At 37.3% G+C, this 21230-nt stretch overlaps 1 protein-coding gene across 21 annotated transcripts in view; it reads left to right on the top strand.

Annotated features, from left to right (window-relative positions):
• GPHN (gephyrin) overlaps positions 1 to 21230 on the top strand; it is a 246328-nt gene that overhangs the window by 127770 nt on the left and 97328 nt on the right. For all 21 annotated transcript variants that reach the window (XM_081855750.1, XM_081855731.1, XM_081855734.1 and 18 more), the window contains 2 exons: positions 2415 to 2509; positions 14808 to 14874. In XM_081855750.1, the coding sequence (XP_081711876.1) occupies positions 2415 to 2509; positions 14808 to 14874 (162 nt within the window). The remainder of the gene's footprint in view (positions 1 to 2414; positions 2510 to 14807; positions 14875 to 21230) is intronic.

Here is a 21230-nt window from a genome sequence, read left to right as displayed (position 1 = left end):
CTCACCATACACAGCACAGATTCAGATTTTTTTTACTTCTGTAGTTAGCTGCGGGAAGGGGAGCAACTGGACAAATCAGAGAGCTTTTTTCTGAGGTTTCTTGGGGAGGTTTTTTTTTGGGGGGGGTCAGAATTTTTTCCCATAGGAATCTGTAGACATTGTCAACTCATTTTGCAAACGCTCACCTAATGATTGATGTCATTGGCATGTCATTGCCAGTGGTATTAGGAAGACAGAAAGCCAAGTCAGGCCATTGTTCTGTCTAACTCAGTATTGTTGACTAGCATTGTCTACCCATGGCTTCAGGCTAGGAAAATTCCGAGCCCTATCTGGAGATGTCATAATTTGAGCCTAGAACCTTCTGAATGTAAAGCAGATGCTCTCCCACTGAGCCACAGCCCAAATATAGCATATTATATGGTCTATAAAGTTCCAATTTCCACAGGATAGGCCTACCTTTGAGAGCATTACATGTGAACTGGGTCTTAGAATCTCGTTAGAATTTCCCCCCTAAAAATGTTAAGTAATTCAACAACTTGCAATTTCCCTACCTCCCAAACAAGTGAAACAGCTTAAGTTTATGGTCTCAGGGGAAAGACACCATTTTCAATATCAAAGACTAATGAACTGAAACATAGGAACATTCACAGTTTGGAAATGACCTAATATATTTCATGCAGGAGAGAGCCAGGATCTGGCTGCTTAAGTATGCAACATAGGGCAGAGGTAATACAGTCCAGAAACCTGGAGCAAGGGGAGAGGTCTCAGAGTGAACCTCAGGATGACTCATGCTGCCTACTTTCTATTTGGGCTGCAGCCAAAAAATGTCCCTCTCACACAGATGACTCCAGCACATAAGTAGTGGACTTCCCCCTTAGTCCAAGAGATAGCTAATTGTATTTGCCTTTACCGGGGAGAGGAGAGGCTAACAGGCCACCAGAAGTTTAGCTTTAAAGCTTAGGCTTGAAGAAAACAGACTCACTGCAAGGGATGGAGTTATACGTCTTCACTCCTGAAACCAAGTAGCTTTATTCATCATGCCACTTTTCTCCTTCTTGCCCAATTGCTGGTTTGAATTTGAGCTGAAGATTTGTTTAGAAAACCAGAACACATAAGCATCTGATCTAGTTGTATTTAAGTGTTTTTCTCCTTTTCTTCCTTTGTCACTTCAGTCCATAATTTCCTATCTATTCCTGTATTTGATAAGAGTTTGGGGTTTGACTGGTCAAGGATAATTTTAACCTTCTTTGAATACATTTTATTAAGTTTAGGTTTAATTTTAAACCTAGCTTTTCTTTTCTTTTAAAATAGAAGTTTACTGCAATTGAAAATATACTATTATTTCAATTCTAAAACAGCCCCATATATTTTCTTACTGTTTCTAACATCTCTATGGGAAGTTGTAGTTCCTTAATTGAGGAATTTCTTATACAAAGTAGGTGGCAAATGTTACTGTAGCATGCTGATGATATCTTAGCTTCTAAAGTGGAGATATAGCAGGTTTGAAAACCATTGATTGCAAGTCATGGATGGAAGATATGCATTCTTGGCAAAAGATAGTAATCATTTTGAAAGGTTATATAAGTCATTACCTTTCATTAACCATGTGCACTATTAAGGTTACTTAGATTTCTGTGAGAAATCTACTGGGCCAGGTGAGGCTATGAGCAAATCAAATCTATTATTTGCATGGCTTAAGTATTTTGTGGCCAATGGTTGTTAACCATTCACAAACTAAATGTCATGTTAATTGAGCATCCTTATAGTTACTTAGACTTACTTTTGCATAAACAGATACGTTGGCCTCATTCATATGTCACATTAGTTTAAAACAAGCTATGGTTCCATGTAAGCATACTGGTGCATACTGCTGAGAAGTTATTGTGCCTCTCCTCCCCCGCGTCCTGCTGCTGCTGCCACTCATGCAGTGCTATTTTTCTAGAAAAAGAGGTGCCGGAACTCGCCATTAACACCTCCCTTGTTCTCTTATTATGGCTATGGCACCAACTTGAGAAACTTGAGTCAAGGTTTGGAGTTTGGCTTGTTTCCTGGTGACAGAATAGCAGGAGAGGAACAGAGTGAGAACTTTTCAACAGCATGCATTAGTTCACTGCATTAAACAATAGCTTGTTTTTAAACTATGGTTTAATTTGATGTGCAAACCTGACTAGTGTATGATCAGCAGAAAGTCCTAGAAATTGTAGTGGAATGTAATGCAAGCTTCCACAGAAGCTAATCTTAGTGGATGAGTGTTTACTGGTTATATGCCCTGAGTCTGTAACATTCACTACTGAAATTCATGCTACATAGTCTTCAGGAAAAGGACGGAGATTTCAGTTTTTATTTAGTTTTATATTAATTTTACTTTCTTTTTGTTGTTTTCACTCAGTCTGCTGTTTAATCTTTGATTACAGGCTACTAAAGAAGTAATAGAACGAGAGGCCCCAGGGATGGCCTTGGCAATGCTGATGGGATCACTTAATGTTACACCTCTGGGCATGCTCTCTAGGTAAGAATATTAACAAAAATACCATGAATTATTTCTCTAGAAATATTTAAGGTGGTGTAATGTTTGCATTGAGCAATACATTAATACTTGGCCCCTTCATCATTTTCAGATTCAGGTAGATACACTTTTTTGAGGCTCCTGATTTATCCTTTTGGGACCTCTGGCATGTTAATAGGCCAGCCAATATTTGAAAGTACTTTAGAAAACGAGTTAATGGTTTCACTGTGTTAAAAAGCAGGTATCCATGCCAGATCAATTTTACGTAGGGGGACAAAGAGAATGTGGGTGGATGCCACCTACAAAGAAAAGTTCATTTTCAAAGTCACATATGAGTGAATGGCATGGGATAGGCTATTTTTAGGCTAACTGTCGCATTTCTGAAAGTGATGAACTGATTTAGACATACTGTACACCAAGATGAAGGTAAGCAGCTGTGCTACCAAATATATAATAGCTGTAGTAGTCTTACATTTTAAGGGTGAAGTGCCATAAGGGCAAGAGCAGTAAGCACACTGGAAATTGGCCAAAACATGGCTTTGGAAAGCAGAACTGTTTTAACCATCCCACACAGCTATTTCAAGTCTACTATATATTTAGCAGCCAACATTTTTCCTACAATTGCACTGAATGTCTAAGTCAGATAGATACTTACAAAATTACAGTGAATAGAAGACACAGCCATACCTCTTAAAACAGTTACAAGACAAAAAAACCACATGAAATAAAATAAACAGCATATAGATACTAACTTCAGTGTTCCTGACCCATGTCATCAAAGCTGCTTCTTGTTAATAAAGGTAACAATTATGTACAATACTGACTTGCCAAACTGAGGCACATGGCCTATGGAACATGAACAAACCATTACATTTTATTTAAAAGTGATTTCCTGGTTATTGTGGGAGGTGATGTAAGCTGGGTAATTTAGAAGAGGGTTTATTCTAGCTAGGAGCTGCAGGCCTACCTTACTGTGAGTTCTCATTTTCATATTTTTACCTGCTTTCTCCTAAAATAAAGCTTTGTTGGAGTTTTGATGCCTCTTGTTTGAAGCTTAAAGGAGTCAGTGTGAACTTTGTATGTTTTGCAAATGGCAACAACAAAGGTGCACTATGTCACTCACAACACTTAACAAGTCAGAAAAGCTGCTAAATTTTGCTAAAAATGATAATACCAATAATGTGTAATAGATTGGCCAGGTTTTCTGACCACATAGCAGCTTGAACTGCTGGACAGCATTTTATTATTTATACCTCACCCATTTCACCGGGTCTTCTAAAAGTTGTATAGTTATTTATCTCCTTGATATCTGATGGGAGGGTGTTCCACAGGAAGGGCCCTACTGCTGAGAAGGTCCTCTGCCTGGTTCACTGTAGCTTCACTTCTCACAGTGAGGGACCTGCAAGGAGTTCCTTGAAGTTGGACCTCTGTGTCTGGGCTGAATGATGGGGGTGGAGACACTCCTTCAGGTATACAGGACTGAGGCAGTTTAGGGCTTTAAAGGTTAGCATCAACACTTTGAATTGTTCTCAGAAACGTACTGGGAGCCAGTGTAGATCCTTTAGGACCAGTGTTATATGGTCCCAGTGGCCATTCCCAGTCACCAGTCTAGCTGCCACATTCTGGAATAGTTTTAGAGAACTTAAATGCTCAGTTGTGACAATTCAAACTTTGTAATCTGAACAATTTATATGAGAATTATGGAAATCTTGAAAGGGACCACAACAGGACATTGCACCTGGAATTATTCACCACATTGTTACTATAACTCACAAATTTATGTTCACACAAGTTGGTGTCATTTCTGATTATTACATTGAAGTGTATTCTACAAAGGCTGCCACACAATCCCCTCAAACGTATTTGAAGGGGCCAATACAACTTGGTGGGGTGCTTGATGTGCAGCTACTGCAGATATGGAGATAATGTATTGCCATGGATGAAAATTTTGCTAATCTAGCCCACTTTCTGTCTGATGTTCTCATAAGAAGAGGTGTAGACAGCTGGTGACATCACCAAACCCGATGAGGATTGATCAGCCAAGAGAGACTGTTCCAATCTTTCAATATGTTGTGGAGGATTCTACTCTTGCACTTCCTGACCACAAGAGCAACTGAAATCTAACAACTTGAAAATGAAGGTGCTTTCAAATACAATTGCACGTCACTGCCAAAACTCTTTTGAAACCTATAAAGAACTTGCTAAGCTTCCATGGCCTAACAGGCTGTGGCATAGTATCATCTTGCAATAGCCATGGAAAGATGCCCTGCTTGGAAGATACTGTTTTAAAGCAACCTCATCACTTGTATTGGATGGGATCAGTGTTACTCAGATACTAATAGACTTCTATCATGGAATCCTAGAATTGTAGAGTTGGAAGGGACCATGATGGTAATGTAGTCCAGCCCCCTGCAATGCAAGAACCTCAACTGAAGCATGCATGATGGATTGCCATCCAACTGCTGCTTCAAAACCTCCCATAAAGGAGAGTCCACCATCTTCGGAGGGAGTCTGTCCTGCAGCTCTTACCATCTAAAAGTTCTTCCTAATGTTTAGCTGATAGCAAAAGCAGGCCCATCTATATATGACTTGGCCAAAAGGGGTTTGGTAGACACTGTAAATTGGGAGTGCTTGCAAAGGCCCTTGCACAGCACTTCCCAAGTTCCCAACAACCGTTTGTTGGTCACTTGGGAAGTGCTGCTCAATGAGCTTTGCAAAGCCCTATACTTGGGACTTGGCAAGTGATGAACTCAGGGCTTGCAAAATGCTTTGCTCAGAGCTTCTGAAGCACCTGGCAACCAGCTGGCCAAGCCTTGACATTTATGATGTCAGGTGCAAGGCAGGTGGATGTGGCTTGGCCAAAACAGCCTTGCGGCCAAATGGGGAGACCTCGTTGTCCAGATTTGACCCATGGGCTGGAAGTTCTCTCCCCACATCAGATTATAAGAACTAATGTTTAAAATGCTTGAAATAGCTATGTGGAATGGTTAAACAGTATTGCATTTTGAAAACATGTTTTGGCTACAGATTTCCAGTGCTTTTGTTGCTTGAGACCTTAAGCACTTCACCCTTCAAAGATAGACCTTTGCTGTCAGCATATGTTTGTTAGCACTGCTTCTTACCATTTTTGTGTATAGTGTCTTTTAGATCTACAACAGTTTTTTCCAAAAATAATGTAACTTGTGGCACATGGTGGTACATTTCCTAGAAAATTATCTTCAGTGCTATATTTAGGGTAACATTCTTTGTCACTCTATGTACAGTTGAACTGGCATAGGTGTCTAATTCTTAAAATGCTAATATTGATTTAAGTTTTTAAAAATGACATTTTGATTGGTTAGTATTGGTAAAAATTGGTGTTTGGTAGGGGGAAATCTGGTTAAGGATCTTATTCTGAAACTTTCTTGTGAATCTGCATGTATAAAAACATTGCACTTTCTATACACTACTTCAGCTGATGCAGAGAAATGCTGACTTGCCTAAGGCTGTCTAGTGAATTAATGGCTGCTAGCAACTTCTTGGCTTGTTCTTTCATTCAGTAACCCTGCTCACCTAGCAGTGATTTTCTTATCATAGACACAATCCAGAAAAGGACTGTATTGTAAGTTTCCCCTGAAATAAATTAACTTCTAATGTAGTCATACTTTAAGATGGCATGAAATTTGCTCATTAATTAGCTTGTAAGCAGTATTCAACAGAGAACATACATAAACACGGTTCCTATAAATATAGAAAATAAATAAAAATGAATAATTTAGTCATAATAAAATAAATTATTTATAGTCATTTCATAAGTCCCAAAACTAGCAAAGAACAAACTTGTTACATATCCCTGTATTTTTATGAGAATTTTCCTCTCACTTTGCTTCCACTAAACTCCCAGCTTTCTTTATAACAACTGCTTTATATCAACTTTATAACAACAATAAGAGCAGTTGCTAAGAAGGTTTATTTTTTTAATGCCGGAGGCTGCATAAGTGGATGCACATGTGTTGTCGTTGTCATGGGACTGTGGCCTGTCTGTACATGACACAGGTATAACTGACTTCGTTCATGTTCGTGAGATATCAAGGAAATTCACTTTCCTAAGTATTTGTTAGAACAGTCTTCCCCAGCCTGGTGTCCCCCAGGCCCAGATATTTCTGGCTACAGTTTCCATCAGCCAGTCGTCGGGAATGATGGGAGTTCATCATTCAAACCATCAAGCACCAAATTGAGGAAGTCTGTATTAGAGAAAATTAATACTGTGCCTCTCTTGAGTTGAACATAATTATGATGGGGTGGGGGAACAGAGATTAGGTGGTCACATGTAGCTTTCAAGATGAATTGTAAAATGAAATATTTAAGTATAAATAATTCAACAAGAACGCATTATGAGTGTTCTATAAAAGTTAGTGTTTCTGCTCTTTCCATGGCAGAGACTAGCAAATAATGTTGTTCATTGGGTTTCTTCCCTATCATTATTTTATTGTATTTCTAATTTTTGCAGTTAAAAGGGGGAAATGTTAAATGAATTAAAAGTAGACCCATTTCCAAAACTAGACAGTTCATTGTACCATTCAAGCATTGGATTATCTTTATTCTCCTCCTTGCCGCCAAAGTGGCAGTGAAATTGTCATTGTGTATGAATGTGATTGGGATTGTGCGTAATGCGTCCGTTAAACAGCTTAATTAACTGTAAATCTCATAAGACTTTGAAATATCACTGAGGAACAAAGACTATTCTGGAAGTACTCTAAAAGGGGGGTGGGCTTTAAACACAGATCTGCCCATATCACATAGAGGAGCCAATCTGTAGAGCCTTTGGATTTGCCTTGGATATTCTCTCGTTGGCCTTGCTCACTGTCATGTGATGTTAGAAGGCAGAGAGTTCCCATTGCCATATGGGCGGGCAATTTTCATGGGAATGCATTGCCACCCCCACCAACAACTATATTTGCACAGCAGTTAAACAGAAAAAGCTCCTGTTGATGCCCACGGGAGTTTTCTCCCTCTAAGCCTAATTGCCACAGGCAGGGGGGATAGAAGGGGGAGGAGAGCAGAAAAAGGGGGTGATGGGGAGAATGAAATGGTTGTAGGGAATGTGGATGTGTGTGGATGGATTTGTGTATGTATGAATACAGAGATGGGAGTGAAGGGTGTACTTCTGTAAATAAGAGTAGCTGTGTGAGAGGGAGACGAAAACAGTATGCAAGGTGGTGATGACCTTAAATTTAAATAAGTTCCCCCAATATAGAAAGAGAAGGGGTATCTCTTTTTTAAAAAGCAAAGGGGTGCATGGGTGAGGAGTACAAAACCTCGCCTTGTTGCTTACCGTTCCACACTCCCTTTCTCCAAGTCCTTTTCTCCCAACCAATAATACTTCTGAAATTGGAACCCTGCTAAAGAGGAAAATGGGGTGGGGGAAGAGATTGCAGGAAGGTGATTATGTGAAGGGAATACACTGATATATTACTATCATGTCTAGTTCAGACTTGAGACTTTGCTACTGAATGGTTACCAAAGCAGTTACTCTATTTGTAGTTATATTAACTTTGCTTGCTTTGTTGCTAATGTGTTTGATACACTTACTAGGATGAGGAAAATGACACAAATCTGCTTCACAGATGTCAAATGGCATTTCCTTCTTGAATCCCTAACTGTAAGAAAGTATTGCACAAGCCTGTTTGGAATCCATCTTCAAGGTCTATGCAGTTTCTGTTGGTAACTTGAGGCTGTGTTTACTCAGTTACTTTCCTTCATTTGATTTCAGCTTAACATGCTTGTTCAGTAAGACTGTTCAATTACTGTGTTGAGGCAGCTCCAATTGCAAAAATTGCTTCTGAATGTATTTGTGAAATGGTGTGCTAAAATACACTTGGTGATAATGTAGCAATACATGGTGGAAAATATCTATTCTATATGAATCAGTACTTTACCTGCCTGTGTTTCCCTTACTCTGTTCTTATGAGGTGCTGTTTCTAGACCATTATTACTATTCTGGCCTAACCACTTTTGTTAAATTATCACATGGTGCTTTTTGTATACAAATAGTGATTAGATTCTATAAGTCTATATTAGACCTAGATTCTTCTGAATCTGAAACTTTTTAAACATTTTGAGTTATGATGGTGGTTATCCACCAAATCTACATTGTTATAAATTAGGGGTGTTTCAGTGATTGTCCTGAGTGGCACTAATTATGATGGAACTAATCTGCACTCATAGAATTTTCACAAATAGCCCATCTACTAAAGGAAGTTATCAGCCTTAGAACATGACGCTCCAGCTTTGTGAGTTGAAATAAGGAACATAAGGTTCCTCACATATGTGTACAGGAGATGTCAATGCAAACTGGAGGGGGGCTAAGAGATAAGTGTAGCTTCTGATGGAATGGCATTTTGCAAAGAACACAAGGGTGCTGCTGAAAATAGCAACCACAAATAGAGTCTTTCCCCCCTTCCCCTGTACCTTCTAATTCAACTTCCTATGTGACCTGACATAATTACAACGGCCTGGTTCATAACACATAATGGTGAGCTAGAGACTCTATGTACTGCTGTTAGTTATTGCCATGGTCCTCACCACATATTTTCTTTTAACTGAACTAGAACCCTGTTCTTTGACTCAGTGTATGTCTTTGGAATGGTACAAGCTTTCTTTGACCCAAATAACTCTACCCCTTTCCCACTGTGATTGGGCTTTATTTTTTCCTTGCTGGCATCGGGCAACAAACGTTTCCACGTGCACAAATGCTGTTCCTGATTGCGCCCCACCCTGCTGTTCTTCCTTCACCAGCCTTCTCCTGGTTGCTCATTCCTGTCTCGCTTCCTTCTTGTCAACTCCTCATATCTACCTTACCTGTACAGGCTCTTTTCCAGGATCTAGACAAGCATTTGTCTCTGTTATTTAGAAAATGATCTCCCTCACCCCCTCTTTTTAAAAAATTAATAATTTCCAACCTAGAAGTCACTCCATTTTAGGAATAAACCTGCGGTTCAGATTTCTGATACTTTGTTATTAGTGTTTCTCCAGTTTGGAATGCAACAGATTTCAGATCAGGAATGTCACTATATTCCATCTTTATGTGACTATGCAGGGAGGGAGGAATCTTCTGGGGCACTGGACAGAGTGTAGTTCCAGATATGTTGGTGCATGAGAGAATAGTGGCAGCCCAAAACATCCATGTGTTATCTGTTTGTGCTATAGTAATGAGTATCATATTTATGGAACACAAATGACTTCCCTGCCTCTCCCCACTAGCGTTCTCCTTATAGTTCCCCTTGGCCTTAGATGAACTATTCTTTAGTTCCAGATTGGCACAGATCACTACAGATCAATTTGAGTCCACCTGGACTGCTCTGGAACGATTTGTAGCTGCCTTGGCCTGATTTGGATTTGGCATAAATCAACTCTGTTCCGAATATGGATAAATCAGTTACGCAGCTCTACTAATTAGATCCAAATAATTAGCTTTCTGGTGAGCCAATTTGATACATGGATACAGCCTAGAAAATCTAAAATAATTTGACTTGTATTTTAGTCTGGACAGAGGGCCAGTCTACTTCTGCACCAACATAAGCAACAGGAGTACCAACAGGTAAAGCAGTACTTCCATTAGTAATGAATTTTGAACTTTCTCCAACTCCTGGACAGTGTTCAACGGAAGAATTAACCTCGGTCAAAAAGATTTTTAGTTCTGGAGCAATTTGTTGTCCTCCCTTTGTATAAAAAGAATTCAAAATGGTTCCAACAAGATGTCTTACTTTAATTAGAGTAGCATCCTTATGGGCCATCAAAGAAGAATTAGCTGCAAAGTGAACCCCTAAATAACAAAATAATTTATCCAGTTATATGTGGGAGATCGCTTACTGAATGCAAGCACTTTAGTTTTAGAAAAAATATTAATACTAAGCTGTTCCTTCTGATAGAAATTGGGCAGCAGATCCATCTGCTTTTTCAGACTGCCCCATGAATAGAATGATGCTGACCTATTTCTTATGGCATCCAATTTCCCAAACAGTTTACCCAGAACATTGACATAAAGGCTGAAAAGCAAAAGCACCAAAAACATTCCTCTTTAACTATGTTCATAGTTGGAATTGGGTCAGATAGAGGTCCACTGCTGCCTACTTTAATTTTAACAAATGTATCATGGCCCAGACTTTGAAGAAGCATCGGCAGCCCAGGGCAGCAACTTAGCCCAAGGACTGCTTCTATCTAGCAACTCAAAAGCTGAGGATAGGTCAACAATGGATATTTTTAACCATTTCCCCAATAAGATGGAACAGAGTATGGCAACAATTAATAGTGGAATAAGAATTTCTAACCCCAGCTTTCTCTTCAGACAGAATACAGTTGCAGGAGATACACGCCTGCAACTTAAGCAGAAATAAGTTTTACAGGAAACATGCAACAAACAGATTTTTAAAAAGGATAAACCACAGACAGTTCCAACCATAAAGGAATTAAGCCTGTCAAGCCAATATCAATAAACAATTTATTGAGGAGAGGATGCCACAGTTAGAATGCATATTAAACAGTTTGAGATGCATGTGATCTTCCCTTGAGGACTTATTTGACCTAGTTGGATCATTCAGGGATTTGACCATATATGAAGTTGCTGGATCCCAGTTAGGGAAAACTCAATAATCCACCGAAGGGGAGGAGAAGCTGTTGAGGAGTTATATAGTTTTGTAAAATAATTAGTCTAATCATCAGTTGAAATCTGAGCTTTAGTAACCCCTCTTCACTTAGCCAGTCCACAAGGAATGATAGCCCAAAACTTATACTCATTATTTCTCTGACAGCCGAGTCTAAAACTTTCCACTGAGTTCTGTTATATTCTTGCTTTTTGCTTTTTTTGATGTATGAGGCATTTATAAAGTGATCTAAATTTGATGAGCTGTTCAGTGGCTACTTCCATTTTTAGTTTACAGTGTTGTCTGGAGAATTTAACCAGAGTCCTTTTAGCATTCTTGCAGTTCTTATCATACCACACAGTGGACGGGCCAAAATTCTGATGTGAGATATATGGTGTAATTAGAAAAGGTCTGTCTGCTGCCTGTTGGTAAATAATTAAAGAAGAGGCTTTCCACAAAAGACAATGAGGATGAAGTATTATTAATTGGTCAGATCTCATCAATTTAATCCAAGAGCCAGAGAGCCTCAGACTACTTCATTCTTCTGGTCCCCAAGACCCACTGACTCCAATTATGTCAGTAAGATAGCTGACCTCCAGCAATATTGAAATCTAAAATAAGCTCAAAAGGTTAGTGATCACTTTCTATATGGATAGAGAAAAATTGGCAATAAAATTAATATATACTGGTTCCTTGCTGATTTGCTTATAGTATGCTGAGAGTTTGTTCTTATAAAATTAGGGGTATCAGAAAGAGCATCTTAGGAGTCTGTGGTTGTCTATCATCTGTAAACAAACATACAGTTTTACTATAGATTATTATGTGTGTTTGTTGAAAATACTTGTGGATTCAGAGCGGGTTTTCTTAAAGAGAAATAATTGAGTTGTTATTTCTGTGAAACAGTTACTTGTGGCTTGGCTGTTCCATGCAACAAGCTGTGCCATATTTTTATTTTGAATGAGTCACAATGTGTTGTTGTTTTTAACAGTTTTTGTGATTATTTGACATTATTAATACTTTTTTTATTGCTAGCCCTTGATTATCTTGATTTAAAGCATATTGGGCCTCAAATGGTGCTTCCAGCTTACCTTTAAGGTTTCTTTGCTTTGTTTCCTGCACTGGTGATGTTTGCATGAAGAAAAACAAATATGCCTCGTTGAAGTAATGCCTTACATACACAGAAGCAGTCTTCTGCACATGTGTTCCTAGCTGCATAAGAATCTGCATTTGCAAGCAGGAGCAGTATGTGCAGTTCTTGTCCTGGTTTAGCCCCAGAGGGCTTACATTCATCAGCTTATTGTTCATAGCACTGAACATCTGATCAGGATGAATGAACCAGGAAATGGATTCATTCCTGCCTTGAACCGATGATTAGACTGATGATGATATGACTGGAGCTAAGTGCCTGGAGCCTTGGCTGCTATGCATTCAGGTGAGTCAGGGTTATAGTGCTAAGAACTTCATTTGAAAAAATTTAGGACAACTCATCAGAAATATAGTAGCAGGTAAAAATACTTCTTTAATGAAGAATGTGTGCTTCTGCTTTACCTGCACCCCACAATTTCTCAATATTCACCACAAGGGCTATAAAATCCAGAGAAATTTTTTTAATGCAAAAGACAGGAAATCTATCAGAAAGCAGTCATCTGATCAACAAGATGTGAGACAAGGCTTAAAGAAAATTAGGGATACCATGAAGATAATGCATAAATTTAGCTATTTGCATAATATGAAGGGAGGCTATCAAAATATAAGCCTTTCATTTCAGACTACAGTGGTACCTCGGGTTACAGACGCTTCAGGTTACAGACTCCGCTAACCCACAAATAGTACCTCGGGTTAAGAACTTTGCTTCAGGATGAGAACAGAAACGGCATGGCAGCAGTGGGAGGCCCCATTAGCTAAAGTGGTACCTCAGGTTAAGAACAGTTTCAAGTTAAGAATGGACCTCCAGAACGAATTGAGTTCTTAACCTGAGGTACCACTGTAGGCATCTCAAGAGTTATCAGTAAAATTTACCATTCAAGCCTACTGATAGGAATTGTTATGTTGGAATTGTTAGGTAACCTTTCATAAGTAAAAAATTAGAAATATTATTATTTAAAATTAAATACCATTGCTCTGGATTTTGTGTATTTTATGCATTTTCATAAGCTTGCAATAAAGTTAATGAAATTCTTAGTGTTTAAAGCAATTTAAAACTGTCATTTCTCTGTAAACAGTTTCTGTACATGTCTGAATTAATCAAAGACCTATATATCTGTAGAATGTATTTTAGACCTTAATTAAATTATGTGTTTTATTTTACACCCTTTATATCATATGGGTCTAACTGTAGCAGGTATAGTCAGCTAGATAATACAGAATAATAGTTACTTCATGAATCCAGAGAACATAGAAGGGGAGAAAAAACCATATAAAATTATGATATTCACATTTAAGTCAGTAACTTACTCTTGAGTCTTAGAATCTTGAAGGGTACCCTGGATCCTTAATCTTCCTTTCTGCTCCATGGCAAAATATGGCCCAGGACATAGCAATATTTTTTTCTGAAAATTGATTTGGTTATTACTTTTTACTATTTGTATCTCAGGTTGTTTACAATAAAAAAGTGAAGTCAAAAAGAAAAAACTTTTGAAACTCACAATTTAAAACAAGAAACGCAGCAGAGCAATGAAATACAACAAAATAGCTTCATAAAGCTCATTAAACCTGAGCAAACAAAAATGTTTTTGATAATAATAATAATAATAATAATAATAATAATTTTGTAATTTATATCCTGCTCATCTTGCTGGGTTTCCCCAGCCATTCTGGGTGGCTTACAACATGTATAAAAACACAACAAAGCACCAAACATTAAAAAACAAAATATCCTATACAAGCAACAAACAAACCAATAAATCAATAGAAACCAGTAACAACAACAATAATAACAATAATGAACAGTTTACAGTTATACCCAAATTAAAATAGCGACTACCCCAATTAAACATTTCACCAACATCAACCCGACAAAAACAAAACCGAGGAACCAAAATTAGAACTGTTTAAAACATTTTAGCCAGTTGCCGAAATTCAAGAGTGCATGCATGAGAAAGTCATGTTTAATCTGGTGCTGAAAAGAAAGGAATATTTTCTTGTTTAGATTTCCTCCAAAATGTTGGAGAATTTCTGGCCAACCTAGAAAGTATTATTTGAATTCTTACTCCTCTTCTCTACCCATAAATAAAATGGTAAAGTATTCTATTTAACAGGTCATGGACAATGTGCCTCGCCTCACATGTCTTGAAAACATGGGAATGAAGTATTCCCTCTAACCCTAACATAGATTGTTTATTAGTTCAATCAATCAATCAATGAGGGCACTATTTTTGAAAGAGAAGCTATGTAATAATTATGCTTTGCTACTGTTAAAACTGTTTAAGAGTTGCTACTTTCGTTCCCACGTTTGGAAAGCTTTCACGCTCATACCATGCTTAATGTGTTGATGGAACGCTTTAATCAAATATATTTAAATCAAATTGGTCCATTGTATTGAATAGTCTGTTTCTACTGAGCACATCTTAAGACCTCCCCTGTCTTGACCATTGGTAGACAGTTATGAATAATAAAACATTTTGGTCCAGTGTTGATGTTTCCCATGCACTCATATTCATCACAGTCTCTTCTCTTTTCAGACCTGTATGCGGAATCAGAGGGAAAACTCTTATAATTAATCTTCCAGGTAGCAAGAAGGGGTCCCAGGTAAGCAGTATTCTGGGGGAAAAAATTATTAATATTCATGATGAATCTGGGGAAGGAGAATAATTTTGCCTTTTAAGTTATTTCTCCCATGAATTGTAACAACCATGAAATTAACAATGAAACAATAAGGTGAACATTATTTTTAATGAACATTAGTGTTCTATCTTGTAAAACCTACAATGCCATCATCCCAGTTATCAAAACAAAGGCTTCGAGTTGTTTGGTATCTGAAGGTCAACTGGTAATCATTCAGCCCAATCCTCTGAAATGAATCAGGGAGCCCTTCTGGGTGGGTATATGTGCATCATACCACTTATGTATGGAATATTGCTGAATTATGGCACATATCTGAAGTTACATTACCGAGTTGATTTAGAATGTGTTGGGGCAAATCTATACATTATGTGGCATCATTGTTCAGCGATACATGATTGCTTTTTGAAACTGAAATGGCAGCTGTGGGTGTTGGTTCACATAAGCTCTTTTCTCTTATCTGCTCACTTACCTGGTTAGATATAACACTTGCTGGTTTGTCAAAATAGTTTGCCATGTTGTCCAAATGGGCAAACAGTGGTAGAGTAGATAAAAATGAATGATATAATAATCATAATAACAACAACTGCAGTAACAAATAGTATTATTTAAGTTTGTCATTATTTTATTTTTAATCTGGAAACTGAATCAGTACCACTGCTTTAACATAATGAGTTAAAGGAGGTTTTTCTTTTTTAAAAAAGAACCAATTTTATAATTTCTTAGCTATGAATAGTTTTCTACAAAATACAGACATTTCCTTTTCGCCCAATAAAGAGAAACCTCTCTGGTCTGCCCAGTAAACTATCAGGCTATGCTTTGACCTTTCAGTTGTGGGTATTTCAGTTTCACTTTCTACTTTGTTTTTGTGAGGGTGAGATTGTGCAGAGTAACAGAAAAGAAGACAAAATTTTCCAATGTACAGGTTTCTGTATTATCTTTGGGGATATTTTATAGGTTAAAAAGGGAACAGTGCACATTTTATGTAGTGCAAGAAAGGATATGCAAGATTTATTTGCAAAAATGAAGCCCTACAAATGATAATATATTTAGTGATAAAATAACATGATTTTGGTGATCAGATTTGCACCATTATTTAAGAAATATTTGAATAAGTTTGCTTAACTCAATTTAAATCAGTTATATAAAAAGCAGCTTTTCTTCTTACTGATATAAATCTTTGAGTTAAAATGCCTTGAATTAAAACAATGCAAATCAGTTTGAAACTGGTTTGCAACCCTTGTTTCAAGGAACTACTTAAACCACAGTTTATATGTTGGCAAGTGTTCTGTTCAGCTGAAAATGTAAGAGGAGGGAGCATATATTCATGGTGCGGCAAACTCCCTCAATAAATTTTGAAGCAAGGTAACATGAACTGGTTTAGGGTGCTTTAAAACTTTGAATCTCCCTGTCAGTAACACTTGAGAGATCTGAGATTCTTTTACGTGGTAGCTTTCACTAATATCCAGCAGTAAGGACTCTTAATAATGTGAGGTGAAAAACCTGTGATCCCCTTATACCTCAACCAGAGTAAGTATGACCCACACTGGAAACAAAACAAAAATTTTCTGTGTGAACAATTTTTGTCACTTTTATGCCACCATATCATTGAGTCTATAAACACCTGAGAAGTTATAAGATATTAGGATAGTGATTAGATAATTGTTTAGCTTTTAAAAGTATGTATATAGCCATAGTAGAAATCAATTGCTATAAGACTTGGAATTAGAAAATAATATTTATTTATTTCACTGTCAAAAATATGTGGCAGTCTCCCTAAATCAAGTTGGCTACATTTAAGAAAATTACTTTTTTATCTGTTGCCTTTGTTCTAAACCATTGGTGATATGAAGTATTTATTTTTCACAAGCTACTATAATAAGATATGTGAGCTTGAGTAGAGAAAATACAATAGAAGACCAAGAAACATTCAATGAAGTAAACTGGATAAGAAATTTATCAAATTGTAACCAGTATATGTTAAAAGTTTCACTCAGAAGGGAAGTAGAAATATTGTAAAGATGTTGTACAGTTTAATGCCTTTCTTTTTGATTTTGTATGTAATGCATATGTAATGCCAACCTATTTGTTGGCAAATGTGTTCCGTAACTGGAAGCCCCTTTAGATTCTGCCAGTTTTATAATGAAACCGATCCTTTCATTGAATGGAGCTTGGCAATTCAGTGGAAGGGTCATCTTGTGCAGCAAAATGAAAGCTATTTATATCTTCCAGAGATCTTCCAACAGCATAAATTGTTTCCCTTTTGATTAGTTTATTCATCTTCACTCATCTGAGGGGAAGGTAGAGGACAACATTCTCTCTCCCTGAAATGTCTGTAAACATTTCCTCTTTGGAAATCATATTTGGACTCTTTACTTCAACTTACATTCTGAGTTATAATTTGTATTTAATTAATTAGATGAGTTTATAGTATTGCTGTGGATGACTATCTAGAATTTTTACCTCAGTAAATGATATCACTCATTTGGTTGACCACAGACACCGCATTATTATTTGTTCAGAGTTCAAGTTGCCATATCAGATTTTTCAGCATTCTTCTATGTCTTGAAGTGACAGCACTTCTAATTTATAGACAGCTTTGTGGGAGGGAGGTGTGATGGAATATATATATGTAGCCAGCCAAACTACATGGAGTACCTCTTCCATTGAGAAGTTCATTTCATTATTATTATTTTTACCACCTTCCTACGTTGCTGTACACAAAGCAGAAATGCCAAAATATACAACAAACGTCATACATCCTATAACAATCCTATCAAATGCAAATAAGTCATAATGAAAAATATGACTATAAACTCCTCAGAAACCCATTTCATTTTTATCCATATCAGTTGTGAGTCCAGAATGAAAGGGAAATGTGCATGGATTCCACAAGAAGACCTCAGTACCAAAAACTCTTAAGGCCATGTTGAAAGATCCCTCCCTCTACTCTAAATGGGTTAGTACATAAGAAGGCCAAGTTTCAGAGGCAAAGCTTATTTAGAACCATTGCAGAAGGAATCTAAAAAGATGAGAGAGCAACAAAAAACAAAAGGCCAGTTCCTACAAGTAATGAGAAATTAGTGCTGGAGCAATTAAGGAAATATTGTCACTTTCTAGAAAACAGTCACCTTACTGGAGGGAAGCAGGCACATCAGACATTGAGGTTATACCATTGGTATGAAGAGGAGAGTTAGAGGGTGGAGGTGCTTTCCTAGTTAAGAAGTTCATGATCCATTATAAATAGTTCATCTGTTTACCAGAAAATAACATAATTGGCCCCATTATTCTGATAAGTGGCATTGTTGCGTACGCTGCGGGTTGCGCGTTTTCGGGTTGTGGACCGCGCTGAACCCAGAAGTACCGGAAGGGGTTACTTCCGGGTTTCGGCGCTCGTGCATGCGTAGAAGCACAAAATGACATCATGCGCAGAAGCGCTGAATCATGTCACACGCATGCACAGAGACGGCGCTGCGGGTTGCGAACGTGCCTCCTGCACAGATCACGTTCGCAACCCAAGGTATGACTGTATATGTTTAATTGTTAGAGTGATAAATCTGGTCACAGTCATGTGGATACTTTTCTTCCACCCACTAACTCATAACAATATCACAACTTATATAACTTACCCTTTTTCAGATAGGAGTTTGTATATATTGATGTCTTTCCATTGATGGAAGGCTTCCAGTTGAGCCTTCTATCAGCAAAACTTCAAGGCAATCTTCAGCAATTCCCTTTGCAGACTCCAACATCACCTCCTATACTGTTTTAGAGCAATTTTTCTGGTATGTGGGTATGTGCCAAAGATCAATTTGATCCCTGTTCGACTAACAGAAGGCTCTCCTAAAACAAGTAGTTTTACTGTCAATGGAGTTCTCATATGGTTCTTTAGAGTGTTTAAGTTTCTTTTTGCTTTCTAAAATCTATATATCTTTTGTAATTTTAAGCATTTCTTTTTTGATATAGGAAGGCAGTTGTGATATAATATGACCTCTAGCGACAACTTTACTTGTTTCCCAGATTATTGCTTTTGATAATGCTACATTATGTAACCTACAGAAAGTGTTTTCAGTTATTCACATTTTCCTTTCACATCCGGTTCTATTAATATCCAATAGAGGTGTCTCTGTTATATCACAATACCCAGTCTCTTCATCTGAGGGTTTAGAGCAGGCTTCCTCAAACTCGGCCCTCCAGATGTTTTTGGCCTACAACTCCCATAATCCCTAGCTAGCAGGACCAGTGGTCAGGGATGATGGGAACTGTAGTTTGGAGATTGTATCTCTTCTTCAGAAGCATATCTTCAGTAGAGATTCTTTTATAAGTGTGGAGAAACACTATTCATATATCATGTGATTGAAAATATTCCAACAGTAGCTTCTTTAAGAAATTTTAATTAAAATGGATTTTAATTTGCTAGACCTGAAGTGAATTGTTGGCTCTTTCAGTCGTAAGAGTTCAATTAGGCCTAGAGGGTTAGATCAAGTCTACACACTGGCAATTTGTCTTTAAAAACAAAACAAAACAAAACAAAACTGCATCCAACAGCTCAGGTGAATGACTAATGTAGCATGTAGTTAGATGTTAAGACTTAGAGGTTTGGTTCCCTTATACCCACTAGAAAAACTCTGGTGCCTCAAGGGAATTTTCCCCTTGTTCATTTGAAGTTGGTGTTAAAACTCTTTGAGCTAATAGCCATATGTTCTCCAGGACTTTTTACAGCAAAGGCTTGGATTGATTCTAAATTATGTACAAATATTACCTGACTAGTAAATTTAAAATAAATACATAAATTATAATTTCAGTATATGCAGGTCAGATGAGTTTGAATACATTTTGCTTTATGTTTTGTATTGTCCTTTATCTAACTTACCAAGGGATAGATCTCTGTCTTCTTTTCATAATTTTATGGAAGGTCAATAAAATTAATTTAAAGTTATATGATTGCTGACCATAAACAGATTTGTTAACTATAGTGTAGCTTTATAAGTGCCAGCTGTAAGAAAGTAAAGTGTAAGAAAGTAAAGTTTTTTTACCTAAAGCAGTGTTGACTGGCAACAGGATTTTTGATTTAGAAGATTTGGGGAACATTACAAGTTTAAGTTTTTACAGTTTGCACCTTTGAAAATGTATAAGCTAACCTCCTCTTGTATTAATTTTTTGTTGAAATATATTTTGTCTTGTGATGTACCGTATATTGTAATGGCTATTTGGTATAAACAATAAAAATCTGACATGGTGATTACTTGCAGTTTATGCTTTGAGATGTATAATATCTTAAGTTTCGTTTTTCATTCTTGTTAGGTAAATATTCTAAAGCAAGTTTCTCATTTTCATATCACTAAATATATTATGTTGGGCTTTTATTTTTTTTCTGATCTTCAGGATGATAATGGGTGAGTGTGCTACACCTTGAGTGTCAGGCAAGCTGTTGCTGAAGATTTCATAGAGTTAATAAACATTTTGGAGAGAGGAATAAAGTTTCTGCCTAGTCTTGTTTCCAGATGGATTGTTTTAGTTATTAAAACTATATTACAATTTAGTCCAAGTATAGGGTCTCTTAGGAGTTCACATTCACACTACAAAAATGCAGACCTCAAGAACTGCATTTCTGAAAGTGATTGGTGCTTTCTAAATGTTTCAATGTGATCTACACCTATCTCTCTAAAGCATTTAAGTCAGTGAGTTGCATGAAGAGATACAACTTCAAGGAAACAACTTTTAAAGTCTAACTTTTTTATGGGAAGTCTGCATCTTCCACCTGGCATGTCAGCTCACTATTTTTCCATTTTTGAGACTGCACAGAAACCACAAAAAAGAAAACAGTTATTTTTGACTGAAACTGATATCCTTCAAATGTTTCTGTACACAATGATATGATCACCTCATCTTGTTCCCACAAGCTCTTCACATGGCCATCTCCAACTCCTAAAAAGATTCCATCAACAATGTCTCCAGAAAATTTTACACATCACTTGGGAAGACAGATGAACTAATGTCAGTGTACTGGAAGAAGCAAAGATCATCAGTGTCAAAGCAATGATTCTTTAACATCAACTTTGTTGGACTGGTCATGTTGTTTGGATGCCTGGTTATCGTCTTCCAAAGCAACTACTCTATTCCCAACTTAAGAATGGAAAGTGAAATACTGGGGGACAATGAAATATGTATAAAGACGCTCTCAAGGCAAATCTTCAAAAATATTGTATAAGCACTGATAACTGGGAAACACTGGCCTGCGAGCACTCCAATTGGAGAACAACCTTTACCAAAGGTGTCATGGACTTTGAAGAAGCCCAAATTCAGGGTGAAAAGGAGAAACA

This window comes from Podarcis erhardii, assembly GCF_964252035.2.
Source record: "Podarcis erhardii genome assembly, chromosome: 1".
In the NCBI taxonomy this organism is placed as follows: Eukaryota; Metazoa; Chordata; class Lepidosauria; order Squamata; family Lacertidae; genus Podarcis; species Podarcis erhardii.
This window is presented reverse-complemented; position numbering and strand designations above follow the sequence as displayed.